General features: G+C 53.9%; 1 protein-coding gene, 1 non-coding gene and 1 pseudogene across 2 annotated transcripts; 2 read left to right on the top strand and 1 right to left on the bottom strand.

Annotated features, from left to right (window-relative positions):
* Window positions 1-336: 336 nt before the first annotated feature.
* LOC129651110 (40S ribosomal protein S25-like) lies at window positions 337-762 on the bottom strand (annotated as a pseudogene).
* A 2,176-nt stretch (window positions 763-2,938) lies between these two features.
* FADS6 (fatty acid desaturase 6) lies at window positions 2,939-18,575 on the top strand. Its single transcript, XM_055579808.1, has 6 exons — window positions 2,939-3,101; window positions 3,723-3,889; window positions 14,856-15,036; window positions 15,791-15,978; window positions 17,203-17,382; window positions 18,173-18,575. The coding sequence occupies exons 1-6, from the start codon at window positions 2,939-2,941 to the stop codon at window positions 18,320-18,322; spliced, it is 1,029 nt and encodes a 342-aa protein (XP_055435783.1). The 3' UTR covers window positions 18,323-18,575.
* Window positions 15,536-15,607, top strand: TRNAE-UUC (transfer RNA glutamic acid (anticodon UUC)). Its single transcript has one exon. It is a non-coding gene; the product is annotated as a tRNA-Glu (tRNA).
* Window positions 18,576-18,894: the final 319 nt, after the last annotated feature.

Below are 18,894 nucleotides of genomic sequence, written 5' to 3'. Positions count from 1 at the left end.
TTTTCACTTTCATGCATTGGAGAGGGAAATGGCAACCCACTCCAGTGTCCTTGCCTGGAGAATCCCAGGGATGGGGGAGCCTGGTGGGCTGCTGTCTATGGGGTGGCACAGAGTCGGACATGACTGAAGTGACTTAGCAGCAGCAGGGTAAGTGTATATTTACAAGAAACTGTCAAACTGTTTTCCAAAGGGTTTGTGCCACTTTGTACTCTCATCAACAACAAATGAGAGGTCCATGACTTCCCATCGCCTTGCCAAGGATTAGCACTGCCCAGCTATTTAATTTTAGCTATGCTCTGGATCTGAAGGGCTCTCTTACTGGGATTTTATTTATTTTTTTGATTTAATAAAGTTTTATTTTTCAAAATGTACAGCTGGTGGGACCTGTTCATGCATCTTCACCAGCAGCTGGGGCATCTCCACCCTTGGTGTTTCTGGTGTAAATCACTTGAGCTCTGTGCTTTGAAACCAGTTTAAAAAGTCCTTTACTAAGGAGTTCCTGAAGGGCTGCTCTGGCCAGGGAACCATGAATCTTCAGTCTCTCAGAGACGACAGCTGGAGTTATAAGCTTATAGTTGGGAACTTTACAGAGTTTGTCATATGTTGCTTTGTCAAACAAGACTAGGTTATTGAGTTTGTCCTGGAGTTTGCCTTTGGACCACTTCTTCTTTTTGGCCTTGCCCCCAGATTTGTTCACTGGATTTTGTCTTTCTTGGCCGACTTTCCGGCATCTTTCTTCTTCTTGTCGTCCTTGGGTGGCATAGCGAAGCCCAGAGAGCAGCTGCAACCACTCCTTTTTGGGATTTTAATGTGCATTTCCCTCGAGACTAATAACATAGCGCATCTTTCCTGTGTTTATTGGTCATTTGTACCTTTTCTTTGGTGAGCTGCCTATTCAAGTCTTTCGGATTTTGTTATTCCCCCATCTCTCCCAACCCACAGCCCCTCCCCTGGCCATCACCACCTGCAGTATACCCTCTTGCTTTAAGTCGGTTCTAAATGAAGGCTGCCTTTCTCCAAGGAGACCACAGTCAGCCCCACCCCACAGGGATTCTTCTCTCTGAGCTCCTTCAATACCCATCTGCCTCTGCGCCTGTTTAACACAGCATCTGCCTCCATATAGTACCACTTAGATGTCCAAAGGGTGGACGAGGCTGGACGGGGGGCTTCTTGATACCAGAAAGTTCACAAACAGTGGGATTCCGCCCTTATAGAAGTATAATATTGCACATTAATAGCAACTATGCGTTTTAAAATTATAGGTATCCCCCTCCCTGAAAATGTCAGACTATCTGAGAAAGAGGAAAGTAAAGGTGGAATAGGGAGTGGGAAGGTCACTCCCCCATCACCACACCATGCCTCTGTCTTAAGAATCTCTGATAAAAGCAAAAGATAATTGGGCTTGGAGGAGATGTCCTGGATTTGAGTTCTAGTTCTGCTGTTTAGTAACTGTGGGGGGTGGGCTGTGGGCAGATCTGGGCCTCCATCAATTAAATGGGGATGACTTTTTCCTCTGGGAGTTGTGGGGGTTACACGAAACCTGTCAAGTATGCAGAGGCAGTTGTAAACTGTAAGGAACCGGGTGTGTGCGTGTGTTTGCTTGGGGGTGTGTGTTTTGGCCTGTTAAATTACAAACTCTTTAGAATAGCTGACCTGGTAAATAAAATCTTGCCTTTATATATATTAAAAAAAAAAAATTGGACGGATAAACGCACAAGAAATCATGAAGGAAAACGCCAAGGAAGATAAAAGAATCCAAGTCCTAAGCGTTCCGGACTCTGTTTCCGGTTTCTCTTCCGTTTCCTCCCCTCCTCCTCCTCGCCTTCCTCTCCCCCTTCTCCTCCCTCCTCCAAAGGGCTCCTGCCCGCCCCCACCACCCCAGGCCTCATTTTAAAGGGACCTCCATATGAAACCATATGAAAAAACCGTAGGAGAAAAGAGAGAGGACCCTCAGAAATGGAGGAGGATGTTTGCACAACACAGCGGCTTTGCTCCCAGGGCCAAGGCCAGACTCCCACAGCGCCGGGTCAGGGCCTGGGCAGATGGGAAGGGCCAGGACGGGTGCTGCTCCCGTCTCCAGGGCCCTTTGCAGTGGCCTTCAGCCCCCGGCACCCCTGAGTGAGCGGTACCTCAGAGGAACCCCACCTGGATGGTCAGCTCTGAATGGGTTTTCTCTACAGCAATCCCTTTTCAGTCCCAAACTCACTGGGCTAGAGAGACAGCTCCCCACGTGCCGCTGCTAAAGCTGGATTCAGAGGGGAACACCCCACCACCACCACCACTGCCACTACTCAGAGGCTTGAATGAGGCCTTGAACTTTCTGTCCCATGAATTCACACATCTTTCCCGGCATGTTTCAGGTCCTGAAGACAAGACTGGAGAAAAAGCGGCAAAATGAGGCCTGCTGGTACCAGCGTCCCCTCTGTGGGTGGAGACAGGGGACGAATGTCCGTGTCGGGTGTGGAGCGGCTGCTAAGTGCTACTGGGAAAAAATACTTAAGTTCAGGGATTTAAAAAAAGGTCCCACAAACCCGAGCAGGGTGCGGCGCCGGGATTATATAAAGGAGTTATTTGAGGTCAGGCGATCAGGGAAAGTCCTGGGGGAGGAGGGTCTCTACGGGGGTCCTCGCGCCCCCATCCCGCCCGCGCCCGCGTCCCCTACGCGGCGATTTGCTTCTGGCTCCAGGTGGCCTCCCAACCCCCGCGCATCCTTGCGCTCCTCCTGCTCCCGTTCTAGTCCCGCCCGCCAGGAGGGTGGCCCGGGACCGGCCGGGTCGCTCTGGGCGCACACCGTGATACCAGGGGCTGGTGTCCCCAGCCGCGCGCGTGACTCCGCCCCGCCCGCCTCCGCTCGCGCTCGGCGCCTCGGCCGCCCGGCGCCGCAGACGCTCCCGATCCTCCGAGTCCTCGGCGGGTGCCCGGCCCGAGCGCGGAGCCCATGGAGCCGGCGGGGGGCGCGCCCCGGGAGAGCGCCGGGGCCGAGGCGCTGCTGGGCGAGCTGGAGGCGCGGGTGCAGGAGGTGGTGAGGGCGAGCTCGTGGTGGGAGCGCCACGGCGTGGACTGCGCCATCCTCGCGCTCAGCCTCCTCGCTTTGCCACCCGGTGAGGGACACGGGGACTGGGGGCTGCGGGGCCCGCTGGGCGGCGGAGGAGGGTGTCGGGGCGGGCGGCAGGGTGGGGTAGATGGCGCTTGCCCGGGACGCTAGGACAGAGGGTCAGCCCGGGAAGTCTGGTTGGGGTGTCCTGACTTGTGTACCCGGAGATGCCCCGATGGATGAAGGGCAGTGGAGGAGAAAGTTGAGCCGAGTCAGGGAGAAGCAGCGGCGGGGTGGGGTGGTGCGGGTGGTGAGGGGGGAGATGAGATGGCCTGGGGAGGGGGAGGGTGCTCCATAGGGCGCCCGGGGAGGGGGCGAGGGGCGTGTTCCCTGGTCCTCGCCTGGCCAGGACCCCCCTACCGTGCCCTGTCGCCACCGCTCCTCTGGCAGGGGCGCGGAATCAAGATTCCCGGCCTCTCCTCTGTGAGTCAGTGGCTCTCTGTCTTGTCTCAGAGCCTTCAGAGAGAGCCAACCCATCCCACTCGGGCCTTCGTGGAACCTGCCACACCACTATCCGTGGCAGTCCCCAGGGCTGGGCCCTCTTTGGCCGGGGCTTCCAGGGGTGCAGGCTGGGGCATTTGGGCTCAGATCTCCAAGAACCAGAGAAAGACCCACCCTCCCCCCGCAGGTTTCCTGTGCCTGCGCTCTGACAGCCCCCTGGTCTTTGCCCTGGGCATCACCATACTGGGGGTGTGCCACTACACACTGACCGTCAAGGGCAGCCACCTGGCCACTCATGGTGCCCTCACCGAGTCCAGAGGCTGGAGCAAGGTCTGGACGCTTTTCTTTGTGGAGGTGAGCCTGGGACGGGGTGGGAGCCGCTGCGGGGCCTTGGTGTGAGAATCCAGGCATGCACAGCCCTGTGAGCCCTCGAGGGCCAGCAGCTGCGGCGCTTGGCACATGGGCCCAAGCGTGTCGCCTGTCTGCACTACGGTCTGTGTGTGTCTGTGTGTGTGCACGACCCCAACCCCTTGAGAGGGTAGAGGGCTGCATGAGGAATGATCAGTGCTCAACTGAGGCTGGGGATGCAGCCGGAGCACCGGTTTCTCCTGGGGGCGGCTCTCTTCTCCACAACACTGGTTCAGGAGGGTGGACCTTCTTCCTCTCCCCAGGACTCCTGCAGCTGGCAGTCCTGGCTGCAACCTTTGGGCTTCCTGGTTTTGCAGTTGGGGTTTGGGATGTGAATGATGGACAGAGGGCAGGGGGAGCAGGGGCCTGGTGTCTGTCCCAGCACCCCAGTTCCATAACAGCCCCCACCTCCTGACACCTGGCAATGGTGGAGCCTCCTAGAAGCCCCCTGCTTCCCCGGGTCTGTACCGGGAGGGCCCCTCCTCTCTCCTGACTCTTGCCCCGCTTCTCCCACCATCTCCCCAGCCTGCCTCAGCCTGTGGGCACGGTCAGGAAGGCAAAGGTGTCTGGCCTGGTTCCCCTTCTGTCTGGACCGGTCTCAGGTCTCTGATGCTCTGACACCCCCTCTTCCCTCCCTTCCAGGTGATCCCCCACCAGGGACCCTGGGTCCCTTATGAACAAATGTGAAAGCTGGTACCAGAAACAGCCCTTTTCTGCCAGGAACTGGTTACTGTGACCAATTAACTCAATTATTAACTTTTCTTTTTTTTAAAAAGAGCTTTTATTTGTTTATTGGCCGCACCAGGAAGCAGGTGGGATCTTAGTTTTCCAACCAGGGATGGAACCCTCACCCCCTGCTTGGAAGCTCAAAGTCTTACCCACTGGACCACCAGGGAAGCCCCTCAATTACTAACTTTTAATAAAGTTATATAACTTTACATAACTGTACATGCACGCACACAGGACGTTTTATAAAAGTATAGTGCATGAGTTAGATGAGAGGAAGCACTGTCTGTCCAGCACCCTCCATCGCCTTCACTGTCCCCAAACCCACCTCTCCCACCTGCGCACGTTTCTATTTTTTTTCTTAAAGGGAGGGAGATTCCTTAATTTTTCATTTTTTATTTTATGTTTTATTTATTTGGCTTCAGGCCTTAGTTGCGGCACTTGGGATCTTTGATCTTCGTTGCGGGATCTTTAGTTGCAGCATGTGGGATCTAGTTCCCCAACTAGGGATTGAACCTGGGCCCCCTGCATTTGGAGCGCCAAGTCCTACCCACTAGACCATCAGGGAAATCCCTGCACACATTTCTAAAATGCAAAGGACAAGGGGGGTCTTCTGGTCCAGTGGGTAAGACGCCAATGCAGGTTTCCCAATGCAGGTTCTTGGGTTTGATCCCCAATCAGCGATCTAGATCCCACATGCTGCACCGAAGACCCAGCATAGCCAAATAAATAAAAGTAAAGAAATATACTTTTTAAAAAGGACAAGGGGAACCAATGGGTCCTCAGGGTCCATTTCAAGACAGTCTTCTTCCCAGGGATCCCTGAGCGTTGGTCTCAGCCAGGCTCTAAGGTACAGACCCAACCCTGGAGCCAGGGTCAGATGCCACCACCCCCCAAGTTTGTAATCACAAGCAGGGGAGGAACCAGGATGTTGTGCTATCACGTGGGCTCTGTCAAAGCTGCACTGAGCCCCAGAGGCCTGGGGGCGGCTGAGAAGCTGGAGTCTTCCCAGCCTCCCCAGATGGAGGGCTCCGGCTAAACCACAGCGCGGGACCCACCCGGAGGGACCCCAGCAGCCTGGTGGCTGCACCTCGTCTCGTCCCCTGGGACCCAGGGCAGTGGCCTCATCTTTGCCTCTTTAGTCCCTGGCGCAGGGCTGAGCTCAATGTTTGTAGAAGATGACCCTGCAGGGGACACGGGGACAAGGTCTGGGGAAGAGCAGGCTGCCGGAAGGTCACAGCCTGGAGGCGGGTGAACCCCACGTAGGGAAGGCTTGGCTTCCATCCCCAGCTGTGACGGCTGGTATGCTGCAGGCAGATTGCAAATTTCTTGAGGGCAACCTGAGTGGGAGGCCTCTGCTTTTCCACCCCCCATGCCTCAAGGCGTGGCCCTGACTCTGGCCAACCTCAGGGAAGATCCAGCTCCCAGTGGGAAGGAGGGGACGGCTCCACCTCCTCGGCCACTGGCATGGGTAGGGTGAGTGAATTCTTTTGTCAACCAGGCAGCGGACAGTGTCGGGGCCACCTTGGACACACTGACTCTGTGACCTTGGACAAGTTACTTAATTTAGCATCTAAGTATTGGTTTCTCCATGTAATAAATGAGAATAATAATGTTACCTCCTTTGTGAAACCAGTGTGAATATTAAACGAGACACCCTAGATCTTCATTAGGGCCTGGGCCTGACTCTTCAATGCCTGCTTCCAAGTAACAAGCTCCCCGACCACCCCCATCACCTTTTTTTTTTCCCTCTGGAGGGAACACACAGTCAGTTGCAAGGAAAAGGTTAGTGGTTTTTCTTACTTGTTTTGTTTGTTAGCGGTTTTTTTTTTTTTTTAAACTGCTTTAAATGCTTTAGTTTTCTTTTTTTTTTAACACTTTTGTCTGCGCTGGATCTTTGTTGCTGCACGGGCTTTTCTCAGTAGTGGCGAGCTGGGGTTCCTCTCCAGTTGTGCTCTGGCTTATCACTGCGGTGGCTTCTCCTGTTGTAGAGCAACAGAGCTCTCGCGCGTGAGGGCTTCAGAAATTGCGGCTCCCAGGCTCTGGAGCCTGTGCTCATTAGAGTGGCACATGGGCTGAGTAGCACCACGGCATGTGAGATCTTCTCGGACCAGGGATCGAACCTGTGTCTCCTGTATTGGCAGGCGGATTCTTTACCCAACGTTGAGCCACTAGGGAAGCCCAGCGTTGTTTATTTTTAACTGAAAGGTTGACCGGCTTATACAAAGTTCAATGGAGCTGTGTGGGGGGTGTGTGTGTGTGTACTGAGGGGGCTGTTTGCTGAGGCCCTGAACCATACCTGTCCTTCACATCACACAGAGGACCAGCTCTTGCCACGTAGGATCTCAGCAGACTACCTGGGACCCTCCTGGATCCCCGGCTTCCCCATCTTTCACGTCCCGTTGTCTCTTTCCTCCTCCGCTTGTCGACTGCCTGCGCTCTTTCCAAACTGTGACCCTCAGGAGGCAGCATCACCATAGAAGAATCTAGTCCCCTAGTCACAGCCTCAGGTGTCACCTGGAGTGTCACTGGCTTTCCTGGCGCACCCAGCTTTTGCCAGGCCTCTTTCACAATCTGCTGGCACAAGCTGGGGGTGAGAGGTCACCCTCTTTGACCCGTTGGATCTGAGGGGAGGGCAGGCAGGATGGCGGGGGTGGCTGACATCCAGGTTGCTATTGCTTCTCTGCTAAAGTATCCAAAATCATATACCCCACTCACGCCAGGACTGACTTCCCTCCGAACACCCACTTCCCGTCTACACCACAAAGTTCCATTCCATTCAGTGCACCTCTGACCCTCTCCCTTGCCCACGGATTACCCTCGCCTGCCTGCTCCTTGTCCTGGGTTATGTCATGAGGACTTCCAGTTATCTTCTTGGGTACTGCCTGTCAAGGGCCACAGGGATGTAGGGGCAGGCTGGGGTGGGCAGGCCCCTATGGTTCAAGTACCGCAGCTTGGAAAAGTTTACTTTTTAATTTATAGTTGATTTACAATGTTGTGTTAATTTCTATTATACAGCAAGGTGATTCAGTTACACACACACACATATATATATATATACACACATTCTTCTTCATATTCTTTTCCATTATGGCTTATCGTAGGGTATTCACTCATTCTCTGTGTAATAATTTGCATCTGCTGACCCCAAACTCCCAGTCGCTCCCCCATCCCTCTCCCACTTGGCAACCCCAAGTCTGTCCCCTGTGTGTGTGAGTCTGTCTCCTGTGTCTGCGAGTCCGTCCCCTGTGTCTGTGAGTCCGTCCCCTGTGTCTGTGAGTCCGTCCCCTGTGTCTGTGAGTCCGTCCCATGTCTGTGAGTCCGTCCCCTGTGTCTGCGAGTCTGTCCCCTGTGTCTGTGAGTCTGTCCCTGTGTCTGTGAGTCCGTCCCCTGTGTCTGTGTGTCTGTCCCTGTGTCTGTGAGTCCATCCCCTGTGTCTGCGAGTCTGCTCCCTGTGTCTGCGAGTCCGTCCCCTGTGTCTGTGAGTCTGTCCCCTGTGTCTGTGAGTCTGTCCCTGTGTCTGTGAGTCCGTCCCCTGTGTCTGTGTGTCTGTCCCTGTGTCTGTGAGTCCATCCCCTGTGTCTGCGAGTCTGCTCCCTGTGTCTGCGAGTCCGTCCCCTGTGTCTGTGAGTCTGTCCCCTGTGTCTGTGAGTCTGTCCCCTGTGTCTGTGAGTCTGTTCCTGTTTCGTAGATAAATTTATCACATATAAGTGATATCGATCATACGGTATTTGTCTTTCTCATTCTAACTTACTTAATATGATAATCTCTAGGTCCATCCATGTTGCTGCAAGTAGTAGTATTTCATTCTTTTTTATGATTAATATTCCATATAATATATATATTTTCACATCTTATAATCATGTTATATTCCATATAGTATATATTATCATATAATATATATATGTATGTATATACCACACCTTCTTTATTCATTCATGTGTTGATGGGCATTTAGTCTGTTTCCATGTCTTGGCTATTATAAATAGCGCTGTAATGAACACAGGGATGCATGTATCTTTTCGAATTATAGTTTTCTCCAGATCCATACCCAGGAGTGGGTCACAGGATCATATGGCAACTCTATTTTCAGTTGGGGAAGATTAACTCCTGCAATCAGGAGGCCTTTAGGGACTCCCTTGCCAGTCACTCACAGTCAAGATGTTCCCCTAAGTGGGAGGGAACAGGCCGTGCCAGTTACTAAGCTCCATTGTGTCTCAACTTCCAACTCTCCTTTTAAAGTCGGCTTTGTGCTATGGGGGTGGCGTCACAGCTGGTCCACGGAGAGCCCCGGCCGGCTCTGCCCTGGGGGAGGGGTGTCACCCGGGGGAAAACTGTCACCTTCTTTCCAGTCCCCTGTGCTGGTGGTGGAAACCAAGCCCGAGCCCAGAACCCCCAGCCTGATTATGATGCTTGAACAATTCCGATTCTCTTCCTACCAGTTCACCGTGGCCTTTACCTTCTGGGTCTTCTCTCACCTTCTTTCTTTTTGGCCCCACCTGAACCCTGAGGGGTGGTCCTCTGAGTATGCGCCACTGTGATTTTTAAATTTTTTAATTAAAAAAATATATTTAGCAGGCAAACTCAGATCTGTAGTACAAAATATACTTCTTTTAAAAAAAAATAAAAACTTTTGTACTTTTGAAATAATTAGAGATTCACAAGACAGTGCAAAAACAGATGAGAGAGGACAGAGCGGTCCAGTGGACCCTTTACCTAGACTCCTCAGTAGTTACATATATTGTCATTCAACATATGACATTCAGGACTTCCCTGGTGGCTCAGTGGTAAAGAATTCACCTGCCAATGCAGGAGACGTGGGTTCGATCCCTGAGGGAGGAAGGTCCCCTGGAGAAGGAAATGGCAACCCACACCAGTAGTCTTGCCTGGGAAAGCCCATGGACAGAGGAGCCTGGCGGGCTACAAGTCTGTGGGGTCGCAGAGAGTCAGACACAACTGAGTGACTCAACAGCGATTCAACACACCAGGACATTGACTTTGTGTGTGTGTGTCTGTGCGATTTTATCACATATGCAGATTTGTAAAATGTACTTGCAAGGGGTCGTCTGGCAGTTCCCACACCGGTGGGTCTCTAAAAGCTTGGCCCCTGTGGGCTTGCGCATGGGCCCCCAGAGGCTGAGGATGCTGGAGCAGGATCAGGTGGTCGTCTGTGGGTGGTGGCACTGGGCCTGGTGAGTGTCCTTGGGCGGGTATGGTGGTAGGGGGGGCTTGGAGAAAAGGGTGGGGCTGCTCCCAGGGGGCCCGTGGCTGCCCAGCGGGGAGGGGAGACTTGGAGGGAAGCTGGGTTTGCTGGGGAGATCTAGTGTTGGCAGTTGAGGCTCCACGTGGGCGTTGGCTGAGCAGCTCAAAATCACCAAGCTTTCGCTCCCGGCCCAGCCCTCTGCTGGGTGCTGGGGACACAATGGTGAGCAGAACCCTCTTCCAGTTCCCCAAGGGCTCAGAGTCCAGTGGGTAAACAGGCACACACGAATGACATCAAAATAATAGAAGTCTTAATTATACCAACTGACTATTACTGGGTGCTTACTGTGTAGTTGATGTTAATAATCACGCCTCCCTGTGAGGTCAAACCTATTATCACCCTTACTTTGTGGATGAGGAAACACTGGTCTGGCAGGTTAAGTCACTTGCCCCCGGCTGCTCAGCTACTACACGATGCAGCCCAGGGCCTGGGCAGGCAGACTGTGAAGGCGGCTGTGTGAAGGCCGTGGGAACACAGAGAGGAGAGAGCGTGGCAGGGACATGGTCGGTGTCTGCAGGTGTTTTGGGCTGTGATGACTAGGGTGTGTCTGTACATGCGTGCAAGTGTGTATGCACATGCCTGCAAGTGTTTATGTGTTGCTCCTGGCATCTAGCAGATAGGGGCCAAGGTTGCTGGTAGACAGTCTACTGTGCACAGGATATGGAACGAAAAAGTATGAAAGTGTTAGTCCCTCAGTGGTGTCTGACTCTTTGTAACGCCATGGACTGTAGCCTGACAGGCTCCTCTGTCCATGGGCTTCTCCAGACAGGAATACTGGAGTGGGTTGCCATTCCTTCCTCCAGGGGAATCTTCCCTTCCCAGGGATCGAACCCAGGTCTCCCACATTGCAGGCAGATTCTTTACCATCTGAACCACCAGGGAAGCCCCCAGTCCCCAAGGCAATAGTGGTGAGGCTGAGAACCCCTGGTGAGAGCGTCTGGAGGAGACGCTGTCAGGACAGGCTGGCTGGGCCCAGAAGTGGGAAGGTGCTTGCTGGTTCGACTTTTTGTGACCCCATGGACTAGAGCACACCAGGCTCCATAGAGTTCTCCAAGCAAGAATACTGGAGTGGGTTGCCATTTCTGTTTCCACGTCCTATACTTAAAAAACAAAACAAAACAAAACATTATTTGGCTGTGCCGGGTCTTAGTTGCAGCATGTGAGATCTTTAGTTGAGACATATGGGATCTAATTGCCTAACCAGGGATGGAACCCAGGCCCCCTGCACTGGGAGCATGAAGACTTAGCCATGGGACCACCAAGTAAGTCCCCAGGTGTCCTATACTTGATTTGACAAACTTAAAGCAGGGAAGACTCCAGCCCACAGTCCCTCCTGCCTGAGGGATGCTGCCTCTGGGACAACCCCCAGCCCCTCCTCCTCACCCTGCCCATCCCGTGGCCCTCTTCTCCTGTCCCCGTCTCTGGAGTGACCCCCGCCCCCCAGGCTTTGAGCTGGAGACTTGGCTCCTGTCTTGATTGCCTCCTCTTCCTCTTCATCCTTCCTCCAGATCCCTCCTTCTGCCCCTGCCCTCTGGTCCTCACCTCTCTCAGTGGGCACACCTACAGCTTCTGCCCAGCACCTGCCTCATCCTGACCCTCCCCTTCCGATCCAGTAAATGACCTATTTGAAGCCCAACTCTGTGTCCTAATCTTATAATGATGGTTTTCAATCCTGCAAAGTATTGTTTGCTTAAAAATTAAATAAGGAAAATATTAGAGAACACATAAAGAGATAGAGGACCTCCCTCACCTCCCAGGAGGAAAAGGGGGCAACTGGGGGGTCGGGTAGGAAGAAGACTCCCCTACCCCACTGTATATTTTTTGAATTATGCAAACATATTACCTGCTCAAAAAATAAATTATTTAAAAAAGTACCAAGTTAGAGAACTTCCTTTGGATGCTGGTGGAGGTCTGAGAATGCTTAATGAATAAACAACTAAATGAGTGAGAGATCTGGGGAGGGACCCCGATTTATTTTAATTTTTATTTATTTGTTTTTGGCTGCCCTGGGTCTTCGCTGTTGCTCTTGGGCTTTCTCTAGTCGTGGTGAGCACCTCTCTGTTAAGGTGCTTGGGCTCCTCACTGCGGTGGCTTCTCTTGCTGTGGAGCACCGGCTTTAGGCGCATGGGCTCCAGTAGTTGGCACTCGAGGGCTGCAGAGTGTGGTGGGTCCCCCAACTGTAGCTGAGACGAGATGTCAAGAGGAATTATACTGACGTCTACCCAACACTCACTTTGGCCACTTGAGGAGCCTGAGTGCGGCTAAGAGATCTAGGTTCTTAAGTCTGCCTGAGGGTTGTAGAAGGTAGTGATATCAAGAAGTTTCTGGAACTTTCTCTGGGTCTGGATGGGAGATCGTCTTGGGCGAGGCCTGTAAATAATCCTTTGCAGCAGGACCGTCTGTAACGTGTGGCCCTGTCCCCCTACACTTTGATGGGTGCATGTAATACACGCCGAACCCTGTGTCCAGTCTCTCTCCTCCTCCCAAGCCCACCGTGTTCCCGCTCATTCTGGAAAGAACATCTAGATGGGAGGGAGAATTCCAGTGTATAGAAATAGCCTCAGATCTGGGTTTCTTTTCTTTTTTAATGTGGACCATTTTTAAAGTCTTTATTGAATTTGTTACAATTCTGCCTCTGTTGGGAAGCAGTGGGGTCTTAGCTCCCAACCAGGGATGGAACACGAACCTGAACCCCCTCATTAGGAGGTGAAGTCTCAGCCCTGGACCACCAGGGAAGTCCCCTCAGATCTATTCTTATTCTTGCAAAAAGGCAGGTCACACAGATTCCGGAAGCTTGTGCTGAGTCACAAACCATGTGTTACACTGTGGCCCCTGCCCCCACCCAGTTCTCTTGTCTGGGCATGTGGCTGAGAACCTGGCCCTGCAGACCCCTGAGGTCAAGCTCGGAAGGGTTCAGGCCCCAGGCTATTTCTGGCTCAAAGCATGATCAGCTGCTAGTCTGAGCAGAGATGTAGAACTCGGGCCAGAAGGAAGGGCAAGAAGGAAGAGCAGATTGCTGAGTGCAGCTAACATTTCTTGAAGCAAAAAGCAATGCAGACAGGCTCGGCCTTTGGAGCAGAAGTGTGAGGAAGGAAAACAGTTAAAAACAGTCACGGACTTCCCTTGTGGTGCCAATGCAGGGGACACGGGTTCGATCCCTGGTCTGGGAAGATCCCATATGCCCAGGGTCAACTAAGCCCGTGTGTCACAATTACCGAAGCCCGCACACCCTAGAGCCCGTGCTCGGGAACAAGAGAAGCCACCCTCGAGAAAGTCCATGAGCAGCCGAGAAGTAATTAATAATTAAATTAAAAACAAACAAAAAAACCAACAAAAGCCCAGTTGCTTTTTTCCAAATATAGAACTGTGAGGCTCAAAATACACTTCCAAGCCTTGGGCAGAGGCAGACTGGCCTCTGAGGAGGCCTTGGCAGATCCTGGCAACAGCTCCTTTGTGAACCAACTGTTTGGTCCTTTTTTAAAAAATAATCGATTATATTTTACTTTTTAAAAATTTATTTTTTTATTTGACTGTGCCGTGCGGCATTTAGGGATCCCTGACTGAGGACTGCACCCATGGCCCCTGCCCTGGGAGCCTGCAGCCTTAACCACTGGACCACCAGGGAAGTCCCCTGCTCTGCTCTTTATGGCTCTCACAGTGACTGGCATTGGGTCGCCCTTCACACCCTCCAGGATATAGGCAGGCAGCGTCTTCAATAAAATTAGCAAAGTCTTCTGGCTTTTGGATAAAATATTGGAAGAGACTGAGGTTGGGTGTGTTAATTTGCATACATCTGCATGAGAAACACTTTGGTGCCTCTTTTATATTCAGAATGACTGCTCTTCTTGGAGTCAGGGAGCTGCTGCTGCTGCTGGCTACTAGCTTCAGAGACTCCCTTGTGGGGTCATGCCAAAGAGTCACCCCTAGGAAGAAGTTAACTCTTGGCCGCCACTGGGGCACCCTCACCTTGGGTGCCACCCTCAGGGACGATTCAGAAGATGGCCTTTCTTCTTCTCTAGACTCCCCTCACTGTGGTGGGCTCAGGATGCAAAGCAGTGTCATGAAGGTGCAGATGTTTCCACCATGAACACTCATGAAATAATTGCCATCAGATGCTCGGAGCTTTGCCTTCAATGCGTCCAGTCCTCCAGCAGCCCTCTCAGACTTGCTGGCCTCCCGCCCCCAAATGCTTTGCAGCATCATGCTGAGTGGATACAGTTGCTTTTTTTTTTTTTTAAAGATTATTTATTTGGTTGCATCAGGTCTTAGGGGCTTCCCAAGTGCCGCTAGTGGTAAAGAACCTGCCTGCCAGTGCAGGAGACAAGAGATGCGTGTTCCATCGCTGAGTCCCCTGGAGGAGGGCATGGCGACCCACTCCAGTATTCTTGCCTGGAGTATCCCATGAACAGAGGAGCTTGGCGGGCGATAGTCCATGGGGTCGCAAAGAGTCGGTATGGACCAACGAATCGACGTAGCATGCACGCACGCGCACGCGCACCAGGTCTTAGCTGTGGCACCCAACCGCAGGATCTTTCTCGGGGCTCACTGGCTCTTCACTGCAGCGCGTAGGCTTCTCCAGTTGTGCTGTGGGACTCTTGAGTGTGCAGACTCAGTAGTTGTGGCACACTGGGCTTACCTCCCTCCAGGCATGTGGGCTCTTAGTTCCCCAACCAGGGATCGAACCCGCGTCCCCTGCATGGGCAGGCAGATTCTTAACCACCGAACCACCCAGGGACGTCCCAGGATGGGGTTGCCGTCCTAGATCCCTGAGAGCTGATGGTCAAGGCTGATGAGCTGGGGGTGGAAGGCAGGAAGGCCTTGGAAAGGCAGGGTCTGGGGAAGGAGGGTCTTTTCGAGGCTCCAGAGGGCCAGCTTTGCTCGCCTGTGATGTGGACCCGCCCCGCTTCTGGCTCCCTCCTCCAGGTATGCACATCCTTCACTGCGGAGTACGCCAGGTATGGACACGTGAAGATGCACCACGGCTACACCAACGTGCTAGGCCTGGGGGACTCAAGCACGTGGAGGCTGCCTTGCCTCAACCGCTACGTCTACATGTTCCTCGCTCCTCTCTTGATCCCCATCATAACCCCGCTGGTGGCTGTGGGTGAGTAAGCCAGGGCCGTGCCCTGCAAAGACCTGGTCCCTCCCACCCCACTTCCCTTCCTCCCTCTCATGGCCTCGTGGAGGCTTCATGAAGGAAGCGAGGAGCCCTGAGTTGAGACCAGACAGAAGCCTTCTGAGACAGCCAAGCAGGGTGGAAAGAACTGTGGAGCTGGGGCCCAGTCTGACTTTGCTGCTTACTGGTGGGTGATGACTGCAGGCAGGTAACTTAACGTCTCTGAACTTCAGGTTCTCCCCTGCTCCTCAAGGATGGTGGGAAGGCATAATGAGGTCGTAGATGTAAAAGTGCTTTGTAAAGGCCTCACATTGTTGTATGTTATAATGTTTAGTCTCATAGGAGCAATATTGTAAGGTGGAAGGAGCAGGGGCTAAGGGCTCAAGCCCCATGCCACCACTTACTATTAATATCAGACTGACCTCAGGTTGCTTAATGCTCTGTTTTCTATTCTAAAAATGGGCGAAAGAAAAAAAAAAAAGGGAATTCCTTGGTGGTCCAGTGGTTAGGACTTGGCACTTTCACTGCTGGGGCCTGGGTTTGATCCCTGGTCAGGGAACTAAGATCTTGCAAGCCACACGGTGCAGCCAAAGGGGGAAAGAAAAGCGAATGAACTGACTTTTCAGGGCTGTAACTACCTTGGTCGCCCGAGTTTGCACCACTCAGCCACCAGGGAGCCTGCTTATGTTGGATCGGAGCCTTGCCAAACCCAACCCCCCCAATCTCTCGCCCCTTCTGGCAGAGCGGCTGAGAGAGGTGGAGCTCAGGACGGCCCTGCGGACACTGGGCCTGATCTCCCTGGGCCTTTATTCTCAATACTGGCTGCTCCTAAATGTGTCTGGCTTCCAGAGCCCCGGCTCGGCCCTGGCCTGCATGCTCATCACCAGGTCCCTGCTGGCCCACCCTTATCTCCACGTCAACATCTTCCAGGTGAGGCCTCCCCTACCCTGCACACAGGGGAGGGGGACATGGGGACCACCTGGCCGAAGGCTGGACTGTAGATTCTAGGGAGAGAGAGGTCACCAGGTGAAGTACCTCCCTACTCTTACCCTCTGCCCTTCTCCCTGTGGGTCATCACGGAGAGTTTTGGTCTCAGGTAAGTTTACTTCCCTTCAACACTGGCTGCCATTCGAGCACGGATGGGATTTATTAAGCAGCTTCTGTGCAAAGGTGGCATGAGTGGTAAAGAACCCACCTGCCAATGCAGGAGACGTAAGAGACCCGGGTTGGGTCCCTGGGTTGGGAAGATCCCCTGGAGGGGGGCATGGCAATCTGTCCCAGTACTCTTGCCTGGAGAATCCCATGGACAGAGGCGCCTGGTGGGCTACAGTCCATAGGGGTGCAGAGTCAGACATGACTGAAGTGACCTTGCATGCACGTGTGCAAAGTTTACTTGATTAAGCTCCTTAGGGACACAGGTGAATAGGACCCCAGCTCCTAGCCTCAGGGCTCTTACTGTGATGAGCCCGAGGGAAGTGAAGCAAAGGCCACCACCGAGGTCCCAGCGGGTGTGTGTCTAGGTAAGACGCTGGAGATGGGAGGTCTTTGTGGGAGTCCGGCAGCTCAGCGCTCAGTTCTGGGGCCACTTCTGTGGGGACGATCACCTCCCCGGTCCCTGGACCAGTGAGGATCCCAGCCTAGCACTTACAACCTGGCCATTAACGACTTAATCCCATGATGTGGTCCCACAGCTGTGTTCCCTCCACTTGTCTGGTGAGACCAGAAGTTCCCACTCACTTCCTCATCCTCTAGACTGAGGACAAGGCCTGGCAGAGGAGGCGTTTCTTGAACCATGAGCAGGATTTTGATTGTTGAAAGGAGAGCAGAGAAGGGTCTCTTCGGGATGAAGCGAAGGCACAGGGATGTGAGGGACAGTGGGGGGCAGTCGTGGACTTAGAGGACCACAGGGCCAGAGGGACACCCAGACTCCATTCATTGCACTGACGGGGGGAGTGGTCAGGGATGGGCGAGGCTCAGCACAGGACACAGAACCTCAGCCTCCTCGTGCCTCTTCCGGGTCCTGCCGGAGCAGGAGATGAGACGGACACAGGACCCACGGGGCCCCCGGGTGCCAGCTGAGGATGCCGGGGCGGGGTGGGGACACACGGGTCTGCCCGGCCCGGCCCCAGGGCCTGACCCTCGTGTCTGTCACAGCACATTGGGCTGCCCATGTTCTCCCCCGACAAGAAGCCCCGACGGATCCACATGATGAGCCTGGGGGTGCTGAACCTGCCCAGGCTGCCGGTGCTGGACTGGGCGTTTGGCCACTCTCTCATCAGCTGCCACGTGGAACACCACCTCTTCCCCAGGCTCTCCGACAACATGTGCCTGAAGGTAGGCGAGGGTGGGGCTGGAGGGGCTTGGATGAGGGAGCTGCCTGAGGGTGGAGGGGGAGTCCCCTTCAGGGCCCTCTGACCAACTGACCTGGCCAGAATTTCCCAGGAAGGGGCCGCTCAGGGAACAAGCAGCAGTGTGGCTTTTGATCAGAAACACTTGGGTTTCTGACCAGGCAGTGTGACTCTGGACAAGTTAACTGAATGTCTCTGAGCCTCAGCTTCCTCTTCTGTAAAATGGGACTAAGCCGTGCTTGGGCTTCCCTGGTGGCTCAGACAGTAAAGAACCTGCCTGCAATGCAGAAGACCCTGGTTCAATCCCTGGGTTGGGAAGATCCCCTGGAGAAGGGAATGGCTACTCACTCCAGTATTCTTGTCTGGAGAATTCCATGGACAGAGGAGCCTGGGGGGCTGCAGCCCATGGAGTTGCAAAGACTCAGACACGACCGAGCAACTAACACTTTCAAGCAGTGCTTATGTTGACAGGTTTTGAAGATAATGGAGAAATGGACCTGAAATGTCAGGCACCTGTGTGTGCTTGGTGAAAGGGAGAGATGGCGTTTATCCCCCTATGCTAAGGAGGACTGTCAGATAGTCAGGATCCCCGGAGAAGAATGCTGGGGATAAAACTCCCTTTCCCTTGCCTGCTGGAAATGTGAGAGTTCTCCCAGCCCCTCAGCTCCTCCCCAGCATCATGCAACAAAGCAGACAGGAGTTGGGGGCTGGGGAGAGGAAGGGTCCCCATGAGGATGGCCTATCTGCAGCCTTTCCTCCCGCCCACCTTCTGCCAGGTGAAGCCTGTGGTGTCCCAGTTCCTCCACGAGAAGCAGCTGCCATACAACGAGGACTCCTACCTGGCTCGCTTCCGGCTGTTTCTCCAACGCTACGAGGAGTTCATGGTGCAGACCCCTCCCATCACAGAGATGGTGGGGCTGCAGTGAGGGGTGGGCCAGCCCAGCCACCCTGCTGTCCTTCCTGGGGCCTAACCCTGGCTCTCCTGCCTGTGCTGGCCACCCCTGGGGCCGGGAGGGCGCTGGCTCCCGCCCAGGGGCTGTGCTTCGCTCCACCAGAGTGTGGAGGCGCAGGTGGACAGTGAGGTGGGGAGCTCACGCTGGGGGTTCCAGAGATCACCTGCCCTGCTTGCTTTTTTGAGTTTCGAAGAATAAAGGTGGCTGGGCATTCTGCTCAGTCTGGACCTCAGCCGACTTCATCTCAGGACTAAACAGCTGGATCCTTCCTGCTTTTGCTCTGAGCCTCGGGAAGGCTAGAGGACAGGGATAAGGAGAGGCCCTAGGTTGGGGGCAGGCCAGGAGGGGCATGGAAAGAGAAGGGTCCACCTGCCCCCTGGCGAGGGCCTCCCTGGTGCCAGGGAGCTCTGAACTTGGCCACTGCTTCTTCCTGTGCTGTTTGAGGTTCCGGCCCCAAAGGAGCCCTCTCCCCAGGGACCACAGGGAGTGGTTACCTTTGGGAGACTTTCCTAGTATCTCAGCCAGGAAGCCTGTGCAAGACCCTG

This window comes from Bubalus kerabau, chromosome 4, assembly GCF_029407905.1.
Source record: "Bubalus kerabau isolate K-KA32 ecotype Philippines breed swamp buffalo chromosome 4, PCC_UOA_SB_1v2, whole genome shotgun sequence".
NCBI classification, from domain to species: Eukaryota; Metazoa; Chordata; class Mammalia; order Artiodactyla; family Bovidae; genus Bubalus; species Bubalus kerabau.
The sequence above is the reverse complement of the archived record's forward strand: the minus strand, read 5'-3'. Positions and strand labels throughout refer to the sequence as shown.

What these genes read in the sequence shown, in the direction of transcription:
- FADS6 (XM_055579808.1), top strand. Translation starts at nt 2,939, where the DNA reads ATGGAGCCGGCGGGGGGCGCGCCCCGGGAGAGCGCCGGGGCCGAGGCG. An exon ending in GGACGCTTTTCTTTGTGGAG is followed by an intron (nt 3,890 to 14,855) that starts GTGAGCCTGGGA and finishes TCCCTCCTCCAG; the next exon opens with GTATGCACATCCTTCACTGC. An exon ending in CCGACAACATGTGCCTGAAG is followed by an intron (nt 17,383 to 18,172) that starts GTAGGCGAGGGT and finishes ACCTTCTGCCAG; the next exon opens with GTGAAGCCTGTGGTGTCCCA.